The sequence below is a fragment of the Hemicordylus capensis genome, chromosome 2 (assembly GCF_027244095.1).
Source record: "Hemicordylus capensis ecotype Gifberg chromosome 2, rHemCap1.1.pri, whole genome shotgun sequence".
In the NCBI taxonomy this organism is placed as follows: Eukaryota; Metazoa; Chordata; class Lepidosauria; order Squamata; family Cordylidae; genus Hemicordylus; species Hemicordylus capensis.
The window spans coordinates 175794430-175814683 of NC_069658.1; the positions used below are offsets into that span (position 1 = coordinate 175794430).

Here is a 20254-nt window from a genome sequence, read left to right on the forward strand (position 1 = left end):
CTCTGTGTCAGGACAGGGTTCATGAGGTGCCCTTGTGGGTTGCTCCTTACCAGGCTGCTTTGGGGGGTGGGGTCAGCCTTACGGATTAGGTGCTTTTGTAACTTGTGCATTAGGGTTTCGTAGGTTGCCAGGGGGGCACGAGTGTGATACTTTGAACTTTAGGATACTCATTAGCATACTCATTTTAAAGTGTCAACTCAATGTGTGGCAGCTGTAAAAAAGGCCAATTCCATGCTAGGGATCATTAGGAAGGGGACTGAAAATAAAACGGCTAATATTATAATGCCCTTATACAAAACTATGGTGCAACCACACTTGGAGTACTGCGTACAATTCTGGTCACCACATCTAAAAAAGGACATTGTTGAACTGGAAAGGTGCAGAAGAGGGCAACCAAGATGATCAGGGGCCTAGAGCACCTTTCTTATGAGGCAAGACTACAACACCTGAAATCATGCATGGTGGGGAGAAAGTGGATAGAGAGAAATTCTTCTCCCTCTCCCATAACACTAGAACCAGGGGTCATCCCATGAAATTGATTGGTGGGAAATCGAACGGAAGTACTTTTTCACACAATGCGTAATCCACTTGTGGAATTCTCTGCCACAAGATGTGGTGACAGCCAACAACCTGGATGGCTTTAAGAGGGGTTTGGATAACTTCATGGAGGAGAGGTCTATCAACGGCTACTAGTTGGAGGGCTATGGGCCACCTCCAGCCTCAAAGGCAGGATGCCTCTGAGTACCAGTTGCAGGGGAGTAACAGAAGGGGAGAGGACACGCCCTCAACTCCTGCCTGTGGCTTCCAGCGGCATCTGGTGGGCCACTGTGTGAAACAGGATGCTGGATTAGATGGGCCTTGGGCCTGATCCAGCAGGGCTGTTCTTATGTTCTTATTACAAGATCAGGACCTCCTCCTCACTTTATGCAGGAAGGGGGCAGACATTTGAACACACATGTGCATGCGCACGTACACACAAACCCCTGCCCCATCGCATTTGATATGGCCATAAGTCCTATTTAAGAGAGGTTCTCAGACCTTTTAAGGAGACTTTTCTTTTTTATACAGCAAATGGAATGGAAAGAAAAGTGCATGAGGAGATGTCTAGGAACTTGGATGGGGTTATATAAATAACCACTACCCTTTTCCTTTCAGCCCTTTCTCTGCTAAAACTCCCAGCCCCAAAAAGCTGCTTTTACCCCCAACTGAGAAAGAAATACACATATTTATATCTCTTCCTCAGTGGGGTACTCCAGAGCAGCTTTGGGAGATTTTTGGCAAAGGAACTGAGAAGCCCCTCTCCTCGTGCATTGGTTTTACTATTCAGTTTAAATCGCAGCAGCAGCACTCTGTGTGTGTGTGTGTCTGTGTGTCTGTGTCTGTGTCTGTATGGCTCCAAAGATAATCAGGACCACACATAACATGTCATACTCAAATATGGTGGTGGGTAGGATTGGATTCTGATGCACCTCTGGCGGTGGGGGCGGGGGGGACATATAGCCTCTTGCCACCTTCTGTCTTCCTTCTCCACCTCCTCCTCCTTCCTGCTCCTTCTCCTGCTCCCTTTCTCCCCTGCATTCTTGTCCTGCCACTTAAATTGGCTGAATGCACTACCCTGACATGGGTTATACATTATTATTATACAGAATTTATATCCTGCTTTTATAGATAATATCTTCACAAATCAACCCTTCTGAAATCTGAAACAATTGTTCTTTTTCCTGCCCTAAGATAAAGGGGAAAATTGTTCCCCCTTTTTAAACATTTCCCCCTATCCTGTGATACTGTTTTTCTCTTGGCTAACCACATCAAGTGCCTGTCTTTATTAGTTGGAGTTGAGAGATGGTGATTTCCAGAACCTCTTGGAGCGCCTCCATTACTTGCACCTTACTCAGTCTTTTCCTGTTGAAACCCAGGAACTTTGAGGAGGAAAATGCTTGGCTGCAAGAGTGGATCCATGAAGAACTTGCCCATGGTGAGGTCTGGCAGAAGCAATATGAATCACTGCTGAGACATCAGAAGGAACTCTGTTCCTTGCTACAAACCAAGAGGTGCGAAGCTTTCAGAGACTCTCCATAGTGTTGTTTTGGAGCTGCGGCTCCCATGATGGGGCTGGAGAGAAAGTGGATATTGAAGGGCCAAACTACATGTTGTTGTTGTTGTTGTTGATATTGTTGTTACATTTATATCCCTTAAACCCATCAGTAACAGGTAGTCTTAAAGCAGGAAGTGCACTGGAAGTATTTATGTATTTTATTTAAAACTAGCCGACCCCCACACAGAGCATCTGTTCACTCTTTGGGGCCGGCTACCTCTCCCCAACCCCCACCTGCCCCAGTCAAGTGCCAAGCCCAGCCTGCCAGGCTGAGTGCCGCGGCTGGGCTGAGTACCGCCATGGCGGCCGGACCTGTCGCCACGTTGCCACCACGTGGCCGGGCCAGGCCCACCGCAACCTCTTCACCCTCCAGCCAGGCTGGGCCCGTCACCACCACCGCGCTGCCAGGCCCGCCGCCCCCACCCCGCCACCTCACATCTGCAGCCAGGCTGGGCCCGCCAGCCGCCACCTTGCATCTGCCCAGCCAGCCAATTCTCCTGGGTGCGCCAGCCAATCAGGCGCTTCCTCAGCCCAGTCAATCAGCTGGGCTGACGGGATGCATTTTCCCTGGCACACCCAGGATATATATATATATATATATATATATATATATATATATATATATATATAACCAAATTAAGTTAAACAAGTTAAAAGACCAGGCTAAAACCACAATCAGAATTACAGTTGTTTTTAAAGTTTTCAGTTATTTAAAAAGCTAAAAACTGAGAATTAAAAAAGCTAACGAACCTACCAGATATAAGCAACAGGTGCAACATTTAAAAGCTTCTTTTAAAAGATGTGTGTTTAGTTGTTTGTAAAAAACCACTGAGGGAGGGAGCATGGTGAAGCTCTTCAGGGAGGATGTTCTAAAGCCCAGGCGCCACAACCAAAAAGCTCCTGTCTAGTCCCCACCAACCAGATCTCTGTTAGTGGCAGGGCCATGAATAGAATAGAGTAAAGTAGTCCTTTTAAACCCCAAAACAGCCATGGGGAGGAGGCAGAGGCGTATCTAGGGAAAATAGCACCTAGGGCAAGCACTGAAATTGCGCCTCCTGTCCAAACATCTGACACCCATCTTTCAGATAACATTACCATATTATCAGCTCAAAAATACAAGTCAAGCTAGTTAATCTTTTAATATTTCAAAAACTATTTAGCAGTGGACATAGCCAGACCAAAAAAAATGCTGGAAAACCACAAATTTCAGTATGCTGGGGCTCATGAAATACCCAAATACTATGTGGAGGTGTACTTGGAAAACTAAACAGAAGCGCCTGCCTAATTGTCTACTGTGCATTGTAGCATCACTATTACATAAGTTTTAAAAATAAATAGAGAATTTGACTTTTCTCAGATACTCTGAAAATGCAGAGTAAATTGTGTCACTGCTTGGAATATATTCTAGTATTTCAGAAAGATAGTGAAAATGAGAGAAAGAGAGCAAGAAACTCCCAGTGGGCCTTAATACTAAGGATTTCACACTGATTCAAAGACAAACCCACCATTAATAGCCATCACATTTAACTCACTTATCACAAGAAGCAAAGTAAGAGCAAATGAATACAATCCTAGCTCATAAGCTTCAGCTCAGTATTCACAAGCCCTGATTCTCTGTACATAGTGCCAAACTGAATATGTGTACAGTGACTTATATTATATTATATTATTATTTTTACCTGTAGCCCCTTTAGGGGGCTTTCTGAAGGCCATGGGGGGAGTCTGCAAAGGCTCCCTCTCCCCCCGCTGGCCTCTAGGGCCTTGCAGGGACCATTTGAGCATTGGCGGTGGCCATTTTAAAAAATATTTTTTAAAAAAAATGGCCACTGAAAACACAATGGCCACTGCGCATGCTCAAATGGCCTCTGCGAGGCCTGGCATGGCCTAGGGCCTCACAGAAGCCATTTGAGCATGTGCAGTGGCCATTTTGTTTTCAGTGGCCATTTCCCCCCCAAAAAGTTAATTTTAAAAAATGTCGCCCCCTTCAAGTGGCGCCCAGGGCACGTGCCCTGCCTGCCCCATCCTAGATACACCCCTGGGAGGAGGGCTGATTTGGTGTGGTGCCACAACATGTGATGGAAGAAGTTAACACTTTTCCTTTTGCCATTTTTTGTGCCAAAAATTGCCTCTCAGATGTAGTAATTCCCCTGGAAGTAGGTATTTGCAGAAATAGTTTGGGAATATGTAGTTTAGTCCTAATGATTATAAAAATCCTCCAGTGGCTGCTTTGAATTTGCAGGATATTGTGTATGTAGATTTCTAATAAAGATGTTCAGCTGCTTGATTCTCAACTCTATCATCCAACAGTGTTCAGCAGCAGTCACATTTCTGGTTGATGCCTATAACTTTTAAACTCTCCTTGCAGACGATTCCCCCCCGCCCCCCATGGTTTCTTCAAAAGGAGAAAACTGCACAATTGCAAAGGACCTTTGTGTATTTTCTTTGGATTATGTGGAGCAGCCACTTGAAGTGGCAAAATGTTCCAGACCGGCTCTACCTGGGATCAGTGTTCCTTCTAAGGCGTGTGCACTTTCTACCCATAGTCTTAAACCCCTGGAGAAGAAGACCCGAGCAATGCAAGAGGAGCTGGAGGAAATCCAGGAGGCCCTGCGGGAGTGCCAGAATCGGAGTCGCCAGCGCCAGCTGCACATCCACAAGCAAGTGAGCCCCTTGGAAGGAAATGCATGGGAGCCCCCATTCTTCCCACACACCCCTCTTCAGACCTGTCCCTCACTCCTTCATACACCCATTTATTATCATCAAGGAAGAGAGGTGTTGCGAACATGATCGCGATGTGTGCAGCTGCATTCATTGAACATGCTGGAACACTGCTAGCTCCATCCCCATTCCTGACAGCTAGGTTGCCACTGCATCCAAGGGCCATCCTCTACCCTTTTTACTGTGCCTGACAGCTGGGTTGCCATTGGGCATGGGGGCCACCCATTGTCCCCCCCCCTCTGCCCAGCCTCTGCTACCTCAGTTGCAAAGGAAAGGGACAGAGACCAAGGAAATGGGGAAAGCTCTCAGTTCTGTCCCTCCCCTTTTCCATTACAATAACATAGAGTGGGGAGGATGGAGACTGACAAAAGTGTGGGTTTCATCTCTTGACCTCTGTGCATCAGCTCCCTGTCCTCTCTAGAACCCCCCACCCATTTCCCCCCTCATTGCCTACATAAAACCCCTTCCTTCCCTGCAGAGGCATACTTAGCCGGGGATCTTGGGGGATTTGGTCCATGGCCTTCTGTCTTGGGGGAGGGGCTCCAAATGTTCTAAGGGGCTTCCCCAGAGCCCCATCGTGCACCGCACTTGCCCCACCGCTGCTCTGTGCCTGCCGCACTGAGGCCGCACCAGTTAACTAACTAAATAAATAATTCAACCGCGGGGATGGTAGCAAATACGCAGGCGGCTGGTGGGGTGTGTGGTTACTCAAGGGGAGACCAAGGCAGAGGTGGAGGCAGCTGCAAGAGCTCTTTCCCTGATCCCGTCTGCCTCCCAAATGACAGATCAGGCCATTTTTGGACCATTTAGGGACTCTCTACACACATGTAGAGAGCCTGAAAATGGCCCAATTTGGGAGGTAGGCAGGCTCAGAGAAGTTGCTCTGGCCGCCGCTTCCACCTCCTCTGCCTTGGTCTCCGCTTGAGTGCCCGCACACCCCTCTGGCTGCTCCCCTCCCCACCATACAGCGGCGGTTGGGGAAAAAAGTTTTTTAAAAGTTTTAACTTGCTCCCGCCCCCCCAAGCGAGGGGGCACCCTCTGAAGCCCTTCTTGTCTGAGCTCCAAAATTACCTAGGTGTGCCCCTGCCTCCCTGCCACCCCATTGTATGCATGCATGGTACTTGTGGGGCACAAGGAGATGTGGACTTGATAACAACATAATTTGCTGCTGTTTTGGAGTGCTGCCAAGCACCTTGGGTAGATGGTAGCCAGGGTACTTTGCTGGGTTTCTGCTCTGCTCTTACTTGTCTTTTTAAAATTAATGTTTTTAGGAGGATTTGTGCACATTCAATCATTTGCCTGCCTGAGAAAGCATGATTAATTAATTTATTAAGTGCCATCAAGTCGGTGTTGACTTTTAGCGACCACATAGATAAATTATCTCCAGGATGATCTGTCTTCAACTTGGCCTTTAAGGTCTCTCACTGTGCATTCCCAGCATACCCAGGAAAGCATACCTGGCAGTAAAATATTGGTATTGTGGGGGTTGTTTTTGCTTGCCCTGTTTTTTTCTTGTTCTCCCCCCACTTTTTTTTTTTTTTTTTTGCTTGAGGAGCATTCATGTCTGGAAGGGTTTCTCAAAATGTTGGCACTGGAACAGGTACTAAGTTGCCATTTTGAGTTGAAGCCACTTGAACCAGGTCACCTTCCCCACTTCTGTCTGCCATTTTGCAGGTTTGTAAAGGTTTGTTTGTTGTTCCAAACAAACCTAACAGCCATAAAACCCAAGATTTACTTCTACTGTATGCTTCCCCAGGAGCATTTCAATAGGAACATAGGAAGCTGCCATATACTGAGTCAGACCACAGGTCCATCTAGCTCAGTATTGTCTTCACAGACTGGCAGCAGCTTCTCCAAGGTTGCAGGCAGGAATCTCTCTCAGGCTTTATCATGAGGTTTTACTGTGAGTTCACATTTACTCCCTCCCCCCGAAAGATGCAAAAAGCTGATTTTTTAAAAACTGCCTGGACATAAATCGGGCTACTCTCTAATGCAGAATGAAAAACCTGAATCGTGTGTGAAGTGCTCCTTGATAGCTCGCAGGGACTTTGGGGTAAATCTGGCCAATATGTGAATGCATGCCCTCCATTCTGAGAAGAAGCGAGCTAAAAGCCCCATCTGGAAAGGCAAAAGGGAGAATGTGCACAAATACTGATATAAAGAATTACAAGCAAGTGTGGACCAGAAACCCATCAAAGTATGTTGATGAACACCTGCCCAAAGGTGAAGCACAGTTGACCCCCTCCAATCCGTAACCCCAAGGAAATGACCCAGAGATGTTATGGCTATAGAAGGCATGCCCAGCAACTGAAGTGTGTGTTTGCTGGCTTGTGCAAATGTGCATTTGTGCAGATACTTTGAGGAAAAGAAAAACATTTTTTAAAAGGGGTGGATTATAAGGCACATATGCCTGGAGAAGAACCCATAAGAAAAAGAACCCCCAATCCACACACCCCCACCCCACCCCCACCTACATTATAGATGTTATGGATGGCTGGTCTGCAGACTCATATAAGCATGCATACAGTGTAAAATAATTTTAAAAGAATAAGAGCGAAAAAAGACAAAAGTAGAAGACAAGAGCAAGCTAGCTAGTGACTCCATGCCAAAAGAAAGTGGACAGCAGAGGTGTGCCTAGGTGTGGAATGGAGAGGGTGTGCCGGGTGGAGCCAGCAGCCAACACTCCCAAATGCAACCCCCAGGCAAGTAGCCACACCTCCAACTCACACTGGATCTCTCCACTTAGCAGCTCCTGCTCTTGCAATATTCCACACTGCTTAAAAGCGCAACTCTTGAAAGATGGTTATTTCATGCATTGAAGGGCTAATCCTCATTTTTAAAAAAGCCAGGAAAGACCATTTGCCATCTGAACACCCCACAACTGTGACCATAGTCAAGGTGGTAGCTATGAAAGAGTGATGGGTAAGCAATGGGAGGGGAAATGGGTGGGGAATTCAAGAGAGGATGGAGGGTGGAGAAAGAGGAAGTCGGGGAAATGAAACCTGTAGTTTTCAAATGTGGAAGCCTCCCTGCGTGGATGGAACAAAGCGGGAGAAAAGCAAAAAGAGAGACTGTGAGTGTGGGCAGGCCTCAGCAACTCCCATTACCATCTATCACTACACATCCCGCAATAAACCTTTTTGTCTGGAAAACCTCTGAGTGACTCAGATCAAACGTCTCTAGTTCAAGACTCGCCTGAACTTGCTAGGTGGCCTTAGGGAAGCCCACAGTCAGCATCAGCACAAGCTCAGCATCAGCACAAGGCAACCTTTGGTGGTTATTGAGAGCCCAAGACCCTGGTGGCAGGGATGGTGGTGATTTACTCATGCCTGTTGGTCCTTTGGGTAGAATTGGGCCCAATTAACAAACAGCCGTTGCTAGCTGGGTTGTCCCTGCTCTCTTTATCTTGATTGCACACGTGAGGTTCTTTCATTCTTGTCTGGCTGTCAGCAGCAACAGCCTATTTCAACATGCCCTTTCCCAACAGGAAAAATCAGTCTCTGAGAAGCAGTTCTTGATCTGGTACTTCTCTTTTCTAAATTACAGGAGAAGGAAAATCAGAGAATGGCTGAGACTGTGAAAGAGCTGGAAAAAAAGGTGAATACTGCAAATGGGGCAAAGTTCCAGCCAGCCAACACAGGTTTCCCTCCCTAATTCAGGACTGCAAGGCCACATTTATACACGTTTATACCCAAATTTAAGATGCCTTTAAATTTAAGGCGACCCCCTTAAAAAATACCTAGTAGGTGACCAGGAGTTGAGCAGTTGCTGGAGCTGTTGGTGAGAGAGAAGTGAGAAAGAAGAAGTAGAAGAAAGCTACAGGGTGCTTTTCCAGATTGATTTGAGACTGTCAGCTCTACAGTGGTAAAATGCTTTGGCTTGGCAGGATCGTATTGAAAATGTATATAAAGGGTAGAAGCCATTTGTTGTACACAGCTACCAGCAGGGGGAGCAGCAGGGGCGTAACTATAATAGGGCAAGGGGAGACAGTTGTCTGGGGGCCCACTGCCTTGGGGGCCCCCCTCAGAGGCAAGTCACATGACTGAATCCCCCAGCCGCGCACCCGCCCGGGCTTCCTTCAGTTGTATTCATCCTCCGAAATTGATGTGAGTGTTATGACCTGGAGCTACCAGAACAGCATGTCTTTCTCTAGTACCATGAAATGACTTGCATAGTCCACAATTAACAAAACCTTAAAAAAAATAAATTTAGGATGCTGTTCTATTGTGGCACATAGGTTTATATCTATAAATTTTGCTATGCTTTTTGTTACCACTATTCAGCCTCATTTAAGATTTCTTTACTTCATGAGCTGTGCTTCAGTGAGGGGTGGCATTTTAAAATCTTGTCTCTGGGCCCACTCCAACCTTGCTACGCCCCGGGGGAGCAGTCTTTTCTAGCCTGCACAAACCTCCTAAGCCCTCCTACAATGGGGAAATACAGAAATACAGTGCAATTCTTGCATTACACATGCAATGTTGTAGCACTGAAACACAAAGATAAAACCTGAAAGAAGGCATCGGAAATGTGAATGGCCTCTTGCTGACAGAGCAGGACTGCGATGTCAAAACACAGGCAGTGCAGAAGCACGCTTAGTGGACACGTAGTGACACTGTTGTAGCGTTCAATTGGGAAAGCGCCCAGAAGCAGCAGAGGAGAAGAAGCAAATACATGAGGGAGAGAGACTTGCCTGTTGATACAATTCTTGTAAAGGGTTTCTGGCAGCAGAGATTAAAGTGTCAGGCCTGACTTTGGTGGGACTGTGGGAAGAGTACCTCTTGAAGTTGGGGAGACTCCCACATGTATAACTGCCGTTTGTTTTGTGTGTGTTGTATTTGTGTGACCAGTTATTTCTTTACTTTACATATGCTTCTTCCTGTTGGCCATCCATTCTGTTGCCCTGCTTGGCAGCTCTCCGTAATTTCTGAAAACGCAGCTGCTGCAAACTCAGTGGCCCAGTCTCAGTTGTCACTAGAGATCCTCAGGCTACTTTCTGAGCAAGTGGAAAGCATTTCCAGGAACTGCAGAAGTGAAGGAAATACAAAGTAACTACTCTTATGCGTGAGCAAGAAAGTGTGAGATGAGAGGCAAGGTGGAGCTTGAGGTTGCCAGATCTGGTTTTTTAAAAGCCAAATTCTGGGTTACGGCCCATTTGACCCACGAGTATACCTCTTAGGTTCTGGAAACAGTCTGGAGTGCATGCTAGTCCTGCTGGATGAGACCAAGGTTCCATTCGTCTACACTGCAGTATCCTGCTTCCATTCATGGCCACTGGCCAGCCAAATGCAAGCCCATGAGCAGAGCATGAAGGCAGCGGCCTTCCCCCATGGTTTTTCCCCAGAACAACTTGATGTTGGGTATACTGCATGGAGGCAAGCATCCACAGATAGACTTCTCCTCCATGAACTTGCCGAGTCCCTTTCAATTAGCTATCTGAATCAGTGGCCATTGCACCACATCTTGTGGCACAGACAGACAGGCCCAAGAGCTCCAGGACCCAATAAGATGAGACAACTGTTAATATTTTTGCTTAGGGAGTCAAAGTGCCAGAGGCAAGACCGGTTGTTGTCTAGCAACTCTTGTCCTGCCTCCCTTGCTTTATCAAGGAGGGCTTGATTTCGGCCCAATTTCTGCGATGTTTCTCTAAGTGATCCTAAAGGGAGATCTTTGAGGATCCCAAGGAAAGCATGCCTAGGACCTGTGCACAATGTACTATTTGCTGTTGTCAATCTATAAAAGGATGCCACAGGAGACTGTGAAACAAGCAATCTCAAGACAGTACAACCCTTATTGTACCCTTATTGAACCCTTATGATTTGAAAATGGCTGCTGGCCTAGGTAAGTGTTCCATGGAACAGCTTCAGAGCACCCATTAATGGAGATTTTTGATTACCGTCCACATAGGTATTCAAGCAACAATTGGAGGAGAAGTCCAACAAGGACATCCTGAAGGAACTGAGGACGGAAGGCAATGAACTGAAGGTGAGGGCTGGATGCTTTGCACAGCTGTATAAGGACCAATCAGTGGGAACCAAACAAGGTGAACCTAGAAGCAATAATAAAATCAAAATGCTCTTTTAGGTCGGGTAAGCTGAATGCTGGGATAAGCAGCCCTGCCTAGCACTTTCTCATATACTCAATGGTCCTTGATGACAATTGTCCTGATTTTCTGGTACTATCCTTGATAAATCATGATCCCTATTTTGCCTTCTAGGAAGATCTTGTGAGTGCCTTTTATGCCAATTTTGTCAATGTGAGTTGCTGGGGCTGCCATTCTACAGGTTTCAGCCTCCTCTCTAAATTTCTGAGTTGGTGGGGGGGGGGGGCAGTTGCATTGTCTCCAGTGAGCATGCATGTAAATGAGTGCCACTTTGCACACTGCAGTTGGTAAAGTTGATTTTGAACTGGATAACATTTTGGGCACAAGCCAGTCCACGATGGGTGCAGCACTCATATCGTGGAATAGTTCCATAGGCTCAAAAGATTCCTTTTCCTCCTCATCACCACCACCACATCTGCATATATTCAGGGAGAGAGCGAGAGAGCGAGAGAGAGATCCTCAGAAGGGAAGGATTAGATGACAATATGGGAGGTGTACAAAGACCTCCTGTACTCCTTAATGGCTTGTAGATGCGGGAAGTGGAAATAAAGTTCTACTGAACTACGGAAATCTTCCCCATACAAGTGCTACACCCATGGTGGACAGGATTGCACCTATTAGATTGTTCTAATGTATCTTTAACAAAGCAAATGTCCTTTTTGATTTAAATATGGACAGGACAAGCTTTTGCAGAGTAAACTGATACAGTGTATAATGGGATGAGAACAGCCTTCAGCAGTGTGTGCTCTTAAGCATCTTAGGTGTGAGATTACAAGAGTATCCTTGCTTTCCTCTAGAAATGTTGGAGGGTATGCCTGCTGCTGCACATGGCTCTGGCCCTGGTGTCTGGGTCAGTCCGCAACATGCTAAGTCATCTAGGAGGAAAGGTCAAGAATTTGAAACTAGTGTCAATTCAGCATTACATTCCCAACTCTAGGCCAGAAGTAGGGCCTAAGGAATAAAGGGCTAAGAGGACAGGTCAGATGGTAGATAGCTGATTCTCTGTATTGAAATTACAGAGGCTATTTCAGAAATATTAACTATATCTCCCCCCCTCCCCTCCACAGAGACACTTGTCTGAATGGGAGACAAAGTGGCAGACAAAGAATGACAGAGTCAGACAGGTAAACTCAAAATGTGTATTGGCTTAAATGTACCCACTTTTCTAATGGTAAAATGAGACAACCTTTTGGTCTCTGGTTCTCATGGAAGTCAGGGCAGGGCTTAATTTTGAAGTCCTCTGCAACCTGTTACATTTGTCAAGGCTCAGCCCCGTGTAGTACTGAATTGATATTTCCTGCTAAAGTCCAGTTATCTCTCAGCAATTTTAATACCTGTAGGAAGATGAGAAGCTATGATGTTATATCCTTCACTTTCTGAGATTAACAAAACTCTATCTCAAATTCCATCAAAGCTAATTTGAATGTACTATAATATAACATTTTCTCAGACTAGGTTACAGGGCTCCAAGTACCCTAATGTAAGTGTAAAGCAGGCTTACACCTTAGGGCTAAGATGGAATTTAAGAGGTCCTCATTGTTGTGAATGGAACCTCAGCAAAAGAATTCTCTTCTTTTGGGGTTTTTTCAGAGGCAGCACCAGATTGAGAAACTGAATGCCACCATTCAAGGATTGTCTCTGATGAGCCAGGTATGTTCCGCCCGCCCACTAAAACCCCAGTTCTGCGGGAAGAAAATAAATGCCATTTACCTGTGTCCCATCAACTATTTCCTGCAGCTGAAGAAAAGCTGGAACCCTATGTGTTTTTTTCTGGCCTGGGAGTTTTCCAGATTACACGCTGCAACATATTCACAATGTATTCGCTAAGTGTTGCCCGTGTTTCCACATCAATGTCGCTGCGTTGTCAGCAGGGTGCCGTTCATATTTCCCATGCCTTGATTTGAATTTTAATGATGTGGTTTTTCCCAACAATGTTGTAAATGCACTGCAGGAAAGTAGCTGCATTTTTCCGTTGTAGGGAGCTTTGCCCCTCATTTTATGCATTGTAGTGTGTTGCAGTATGGACAGTTCTTTGCCCACTCCCTGCCCATACTTGCGTTCTTCACCCCCTTGATGCTGGGAGAGATATAGGCAGGGAGAAATCTTGGCTTTCCCTTCCTTTCCTCCCCACAGATCCCAAACCCCACACCTCCCTCCTCCTCCACTTGTTTCCAATATAACCAGGCTGGAAACTTGTCTTCTGGCAAGATGGAGAGCTGGGACCTCTGCTTTGAAATCACCACCTCCACCCCCAGTACAACTGTGGGCAGTTACTGTGGTGAATGAAAAGGGGTACATGGCATGGGGGGGAGAGGAGAAGCACATCCTTTCATGCTCCCCAGCCACAAAGTTCTCCTCCCCCTGCTTTTGTCCCTCCCACATGTCTGAAAAAGCACATTTTAGGGAAAACAAACAAGGGATTCTTTAAAGGCAAATGCCTGTCTTTTGCGCACTCGTAAGCCACATGAAGTGCTCTCTCTCACTTGTTCGTTCTCAAGTAGTCCCATTGACCGCCACTGAGGCATTCTGGAAGCTGTAGTTTGCAGCTTACATGCCGCATGCACTCCACAGAGACCACCCCCCCCTTTATTCCTTTGGTTCTTTTAACTCAGGGGACTTCACCAGGAAGGTGCCACAGATCCCAAACCCCACACCTCCACTGACACTTGTCTGTCCAGTGGGAAGCCTGCTTGGTTGACAGCCTGCCTCCTTACCTGCAGAGGATGGAGATGGACCAATGAGGATTTGGGTGTGCATGTGAATGTCTCCCCCACTTCCGCACGTGTTAACCAGGGGGATTAAACCCTGCCCTGGAGGGTCCAGCCTCAGTCTTTCCAAGTGTCTGATCACTCTCCCCACCTTTTTTATTTTTCTGTGGTTAATGTTTGTGCAAAACTGGAAGTATGCAAGACAAAGTTAAACTTTTTGTTTTGGAACAGTGCTCCCCCCTGCTGGCAGATTAGCACAATGCAGCTGAGAAGTTACCAAAAAAAACCCCACAAAAAAACCCCACATCACCCGCTGCCCCCCGCAACTCCATTGGCCCAAATGGAGCAGGAGGTGGGGCAGATAAACATGTTTCAAGGAGAGTATGGACAGTTCTGCCTTGAAAACATGTTGCAATGGATGGAAAATATGAATGGCCATCAGCCTACAACAAAGCATTGAATAACGCTTTACTCTTGGTTTTAAACGGTTCCACTATTCCGTCACACTTTGCAACACTTTACGCATTGCAAAATCTCGTAGTCTAGAAAACACCCTGGAGAACTTCAACAGGGAAGCCAGGTAGAGATGTCCCTACCATCTCTGCCAATAACAGGGGTGCATACTGTATACAACTGGATTCTCTTCCACTCCAATTAATGGTTACTGTAGTGAAGAGCTTGCAGTCTGAATTGGGGTATGGAGAGTAGGGATCTCTAAAACACAAACTGATGGCAGGTTTTCCCCCTCCCCCTTTCTCCGTTTCTAAAAACCCTCCCCTAAGGAGCTGCACAAAAGCATCATCTTCATGGAAGACCGTGTGATGGAAGCTCAGCAGGAAGCAGTGCTGTAAGGATGACCCAATAAATACATCTTTCTGGTTGGTTGTGCTGGGGCAGAGGTGCAAGTGGACCTGATGAGTTGAACTGCTTAACCAGCATGATTTGAGGCCTGGGTTCAAATCCCAGCTCAGCTATGATCTGGTTGGCCAAAAGCGGCAGTCTTTTGAACTCAGTCCCCCATCTGTAAAATGGGAATAAAAAGAACAGGCGTCAGAAGATTGTTGAATGAGATACCTTGGTAATATGGGCCACAAACTATGCTTTTTTTAAAAAAGGCAAGCAGACATCATCATGTGACTTTTAGTGTTAGTGTGCTTCCTTCACATTTTTGTATTTGAAAATATGAAGTCCCAGACTAGTTTTGAGCAGCAGGGAAATGCTTGACTAACAAGCAGAAGGTTGCCAATCCTAATCCCCACTGGTACTATATTGGGCAGTAGCGATATAGGAAGATGCTGAAAGGCATCATCTCATACTGTGCGGGAGGAGGCAATAGTAAACCCCTCCTGTATTCTACAAAAGAAAACCACAGGGCTCTGTGGGCACCAGGAGTCAAAATCGACACGATGGCACACTTTACCTTTACAGCTGGCAATGTCTACCTGGAAGAAGCACATTGTTAGAAAGAAAGAGATTCCCACTTTTTTTGTAGACAAGTCAGCCTCACACACACACTCTTGGGTCCTCAAAGCTGTAACATTCTCCTTGGAATCCAAAGTGGATCAGGGGATAAAGTGCACTCAAATTTGGGGCTTGTAAGTCATTTTTGCTTTTGAAGCACCATCTTGCCTTCTGCTTTGTTTCTGTTATAAGCAGGCTAGAGAGCTGGTCTTGTGATGGTGAACATGAATGGTCGACCTCCTTTGCTAAGGAGGTTTCATCTTGGTTTGCTTGGGGCCGTAGCTCAGTGATAGAGCACCTGCTTGGTCCTAGGTTCATTCTCTGGCATCTCCAGGTAGGGCTGGGAAAGACTCCTGCCTGAAACCTTGGAGAGCCGCTGCCAGTCAGAGTAGACAATATTGTGCTAGATGCAGAGGTGGAGTGGATGCACAGGGATGGTGCACCGGTACGTTTTGGCTTCTCCGGCTGTTGGGGTGGCCATGGGGACTGTCATGGAGAGCACCTGCACTTCTGAATTGGCAACTACATCACTGGCTAGATGGATCAATGGTCTGTCTTGGTATAAGGCAGCTTCATAATTTTGCTATTGAGTGTTGTGTTCTGTTTCAGCTTGCAGAAAGAGGCATCTTCTGGACAGGCAGAGAATTCAACAGGGAGCACCCTTTGGGAGGAACGAGCATGTGATCAGATGGTATGAGAGGCTTGAAGGATTTGGGCAAGGTGGAATAATCTGGGGTACAAGGGAGGGTGGATCAATATATGGTTGTGTGGCATATATGGCCATGTGAAATGTCTCCAGGCAGCAAGATAGTATGATCCCTGAGGCTCAAATAGAACGTAGGGGAGAAAGGAAACTTGCTGTCAATACCGCAGAAGCCTTTCCCAGGAATCAGGTAGTACTCCTGTTGCTGCACAGAACTGGGTAATCAAACTTAGATTTGGATGACCATCCTTGCTGTGTTTCTTCCTATTTGATCACCACCTCACTATTTGGCTCCAGAAAGAGGGTGTGATAATGCAGGAGGATAGTGTTATCTTCTCCAAAACTACCCTGCATCTACTTTCTTTGAAATGAATGGAGGCTGCACGGAACATATCCTTAATGGATCACTTACACCTCACAGTTGGCTTTTTGTGTCCTCCCAGAAGAGACTTCCATGTCTGGAACCAGACAGAACCAATTCCAAGGAGCAACTCCCTACCAGGTGAGTGGATGATTGGAAGGATTAGAGCCTGATAGGATAGGAGTGGGAAGGCACAAAGCAGAGGTTTGGGATGGGGATAATAAGAGAGATAGATCAATGGTTTTCAAGCCGTGTTCTATGGAAGCCAGCATTTTTTGAGAAACACTGGGATTCTTCAACGTAGTCTCTGTCTTTTACACTTCTGGGCTTTGCGCTTGTGCAGAGACCATGTCAGCATCTTCCAAGCTCCATCTCCTGCTTTTGGTGGGAACCCCAACCCCAGCCACTATATGCAGCTGCACCTCTCCTCATCCCCTCAGGCTTTCGTCGTCTGCGCTTCAGTAGAACTTCGTTAGAGACTTCTAGCTTCAACAATGAGTAGAAAGGAAAGTTTGTCTCTTCTATTTTGTTTCTCCTGCTATTTATTTTCCTTTTCATGCCTTTACTTTTTCTTTTCAGGTAGTTTTGTTTAATATTGGTATTTTTATTTCTTTTGGTTTAACCCCCCGCCCCCAATATGTGCTCCACTCCCGGATGGAATGGAGTGTTGAGGCCCATGAGGCCTTTCATATTTCTTATGCCAGACACAAAACTTTAAAAAGTGTGTCCACTGCGGAGCCAAAATACCTTCCCTTGACACACGTCTGCTTTGTTTAGGGGAGTCCCATGTAGTTGAGACCTGCTCTCTGCCAGAAATTTACACTCGGGAAATGTAGACTTGGGGAAACAGGGCTTCTTGCCTGTGCGCCACGCTGTGGGAATTGGCTCTTCACTCTTCTGAGGCGTTACCTTTTAAAAAGTCACTAAAATGGCTTCAGCTTTGGGATCTGGAACTATTGCACTGGCCCCTAAATCATCTGACATGCCTTCAGTACTACTACCAGATGCGATACTTGAGCCTGTAGAGTCTGGGGATTCAGCCACTGTTGCAATGCCGGCACCATTGTCCTTGCCGACCCCTTCACCTTAGGGAGTGACTTCTGTTGCCTCGACTCCAGCTTTGACTTTGAAAAAGAAGAAGTTTATCATCATTATGGAAACAACAGCCGACCCCTTCACCTTCGGGAGCCTTACACTGGATAAAAGGGATGCTAACTCTACGTGGCTCCCTAGAAGGCATTCACCTCCTATTAGATGCATTGGACAGTCTCTCACTCGGGATCGAGATGAGCATTGGGACAGTAGAGAACGCTCCTTGGAGCACCACGAGCTAAAGGATTGGGACTGTTGCCACCATTCTTATGGAAACCGCTATCGGGATACCTCCCCTAGGGGATTGATGTATTCATTTCCGTAGGGAGTGGCGTCGGGATGAAAGGACCTTTAAACAGTCTAGGTCTACTGAGAACTACTACTATTTGGAACCTGGTAGGTTCTGTTACGAGCCTTGGCACCATGATGAGTACTATGACTGGGGGCATGTGGATTGCCATAGTTATTGATGTCCTAGCCCCTCGCATTCACAAGGAAGACCTCGCTCCCACTTTCAGGAATGCTCAAGAGAGAAGACACCCCCTTCTAAGGAGACTGTGGAGGTTGCTAGTACCTACAAAAGCTCCTTCAGTACCAAATCCAATTGACCAACATACTGCACATCCTCCTGCCCAACCCTTGCCTGAGGAGCCTACTGGGCCTTCGGAGAATGATCCTGTGTTTGATGAATCTACGGAGGAGGAAGATGAAAGGGAGGATGCAGATGCTCATTCTCCAGACTCTGACCTTACATCATTGGGCTCCTCCCCACAGGACCTTACTTTGGACTCTATTCACCTTTAGAAGACCTTAAGCAATATTCTGCTTATGTTTCCTGGATAGTCTCTGGGGATGGCCTCTGGGGGTCAGCCTTGATGTACAACAAAAAGGGGTCTTAGACATGTTGTTTGGATTGATTGATGCGGAAGCTAGAGTTCCTGCTTCCCAACCTCTAAACATGGCCTTCTTGGAAGTTATGCATAGTCACTGGAAAAAATCTTCAACATTATCTCAGCCCACCCAGAGGCTAGGAAACTTCTATAAGGTACAAACGCATGAGGAATGTGCTGCCTTCCTACAAAGCCACCCAATGCCGAACTCCATTGTAGTCGAGGCATTCCTCACCAGGTCAAAGGGTTGCACTCATGCTAACCCCAGGGATAAGGAGGGTTGGAAGCTTGACTCCTTTGGGAGATGCCTTTACTCTGCGTCTACTTTGCACTTGAGAACCACAAATTACCAGTCTTATAACGCCTGTTACAATCATTTTCTTGTGGGAAAAGGTTGCTCCCTTTCTGGATATCTTACCCTAGGATAAAAAAAGATCTGGTGAAGATCTTTCTGAAAGAAGCATTTCAAGTGGCGCAACAAGAACTTTACTCTGCTAGACATTCAGTGGAATGTGCAGCCAAAGTGATGGCCACCTCCATTCCCATCAGGAGACATGCCTGGCTAAGTCCTCGGGCCTGACCTATGAAGCCCGAGCTAGAATCGAGGACCTTCCCTTCGAGGGCCAGGCCCTTTTTGCAGAAAAGACTGATAAGATACTGCAAAAGATGTGAAGCACCATGAAGTCCATGTCCTTTCAAACCAATACATCCAGACCACAAAAGCAGTCAAGGCAGCCTTCCTACCAGCCTTCTATGACTTCTTCTCAGCAGTCATCTGCAGATCGTTCCTTTCATACTAACAGATTCCAGCCCAGATTTAAGCTTAATTACCAATCTAACAAGTCCACTTTGCAAAAGCAGAGGCCATCAACTTTCCCAAAGGAGCAATGACTCCAGCCTTTGGACTTCCAGAATGCATATGGCCCCATTTGCCACAGCATAGGATGAGGTAACGATGGACCAATAGGTCCTTAACATCATGCACCTCAGTAACACTTTAGAATTCTGCCAGATAGCTACCTCCTCCGGCAAGGTTGATCACTACATCTTCGACTACTATCCTAGTGGAGGAGGTCTCCTCCCTCCTCCTAAAGGTTGCGATAGAGAAGGTCTCCAATGTGCAAACCACCAGGTTCTATTCTTGGTACTTTACAGTTCCAAAACCAGATGGGGGTCTCCACTCTATTCTGGATCTCGGAGAACTCAACAAATGCATCACCTACAGACATATTTGTATGCTGTTGTTGCCAACCATCCTCTCGCTACTGGATCAGAATGTGGATGGTTTCTTTGGACCTTTGAGATGCCTACTACCACATTTTCATCCACCCTCAGCAACGCCGTTTCCTGAGATTCAAGATAGGTGGAAACACCTACAAATTCAAGGCCCTTCCCTTTGGTCTGACTTCAGCCCCAATGGGCTTTACAAAATGTATGGCTCTGGTCGTGGTGTTCCTTCAAGAGCAGGGAGTCCAAATATTTCCCTATATGGACTGGCTAAGTGGCGGATTCTCTGAGGGCAACATTGGACATTCTTCATACCACCATAGACACATTGGAGTCCCTCAGACTACAGATCAGCTTTACAAAATCTCATCTGAATTCCATCAGGTGGATCCAATTTATAGGACTCATCTTCAATACCCACCGGGAAAAGGTTTTTCTATGTACTCTTGTATCCACACCATCACCAGGCTAGCAAGTGCCTTACTCAGGGAAAGACTGCAGAAAGTAAAGAGAGTGCAATGCCTCCTGGGACACATGGTGGCAACAACCTATGTTCTTTTTCATGCTCATCTCAGGATGCACATCCTTCAACGATGGTACCTTGATCTGTCCAACCTGCATCAAGACTTGGATCTCAAGCTTCTCCATCCTTCAGAGCATGCGTGTGATGCGGTTGGTGGATCATCTCTCTGCATCTTACAGTGCGCTCTACATCTTATCTATTTCATCCTCCTCTTCTGATAGCGGCCATCTCATTGGAAATAACCTGGTCATTATTACCCAGAAGTGTAAAAGACAGGGACCACATTGAAGAACAACAGGTTGCTTACCTGTAACTTTGGTTCTCCTAGTAGTCATCTGTCCTTTTACATGCCCTCCAATCTTCCCCACTGAAGGCG

General features: G+C 46.4%; 1 protein-coding gene across 9 annotated transcripts in view; it reads left to right on the forward strand.

Moving 5' to 3' along the window:
- LOC128347341 (trichohyalin-like) overlaps positions 1–20254 on the forward strand; it is a 29862-nt gene that overhangs the window by 6251 nt on the left and 3357 nt on the right. For 5 of the 9 annotated variants that reach the window (XM_053301813.1, XM_053301818.1, XM_053301822.1 and 2 more), the window contains 9 exons: positions 1917–2051; positions 4639–4756; positions 8360–8410; positions 10718–10795; positions 11981–12037; positions 12504–12563; positions 14404–14468; positions 15692–15773; positions 16229–16287. In XM_053301813.1, coding sequence (XP_053157788.1) covers positions 1917–2051; positions 4639–4756; positions 8360–8410; positions 10718–10795; positions 11981–12037; positions 12504–12563; positions 14404–14468; positions 15692–15773; positions 16229–16287 — 705 coding nt within the window. Of the gene's footprint in view, positions 1–1916; positions 2052–4638; positions 4757–8359; positions 8411–10717; positions 10796–11980; positions 12038–12503; positions 12564–14403; positions 14469–15691; positions 15774–16082; positions 16181–16206; positions 16288–20254 lie in introns of those variants that run through there. The other 4 variants (XM_053301815.1, XM_053301816.1, XM_053301819.1 and 1 more) reach the window with 3 other exon arrangements.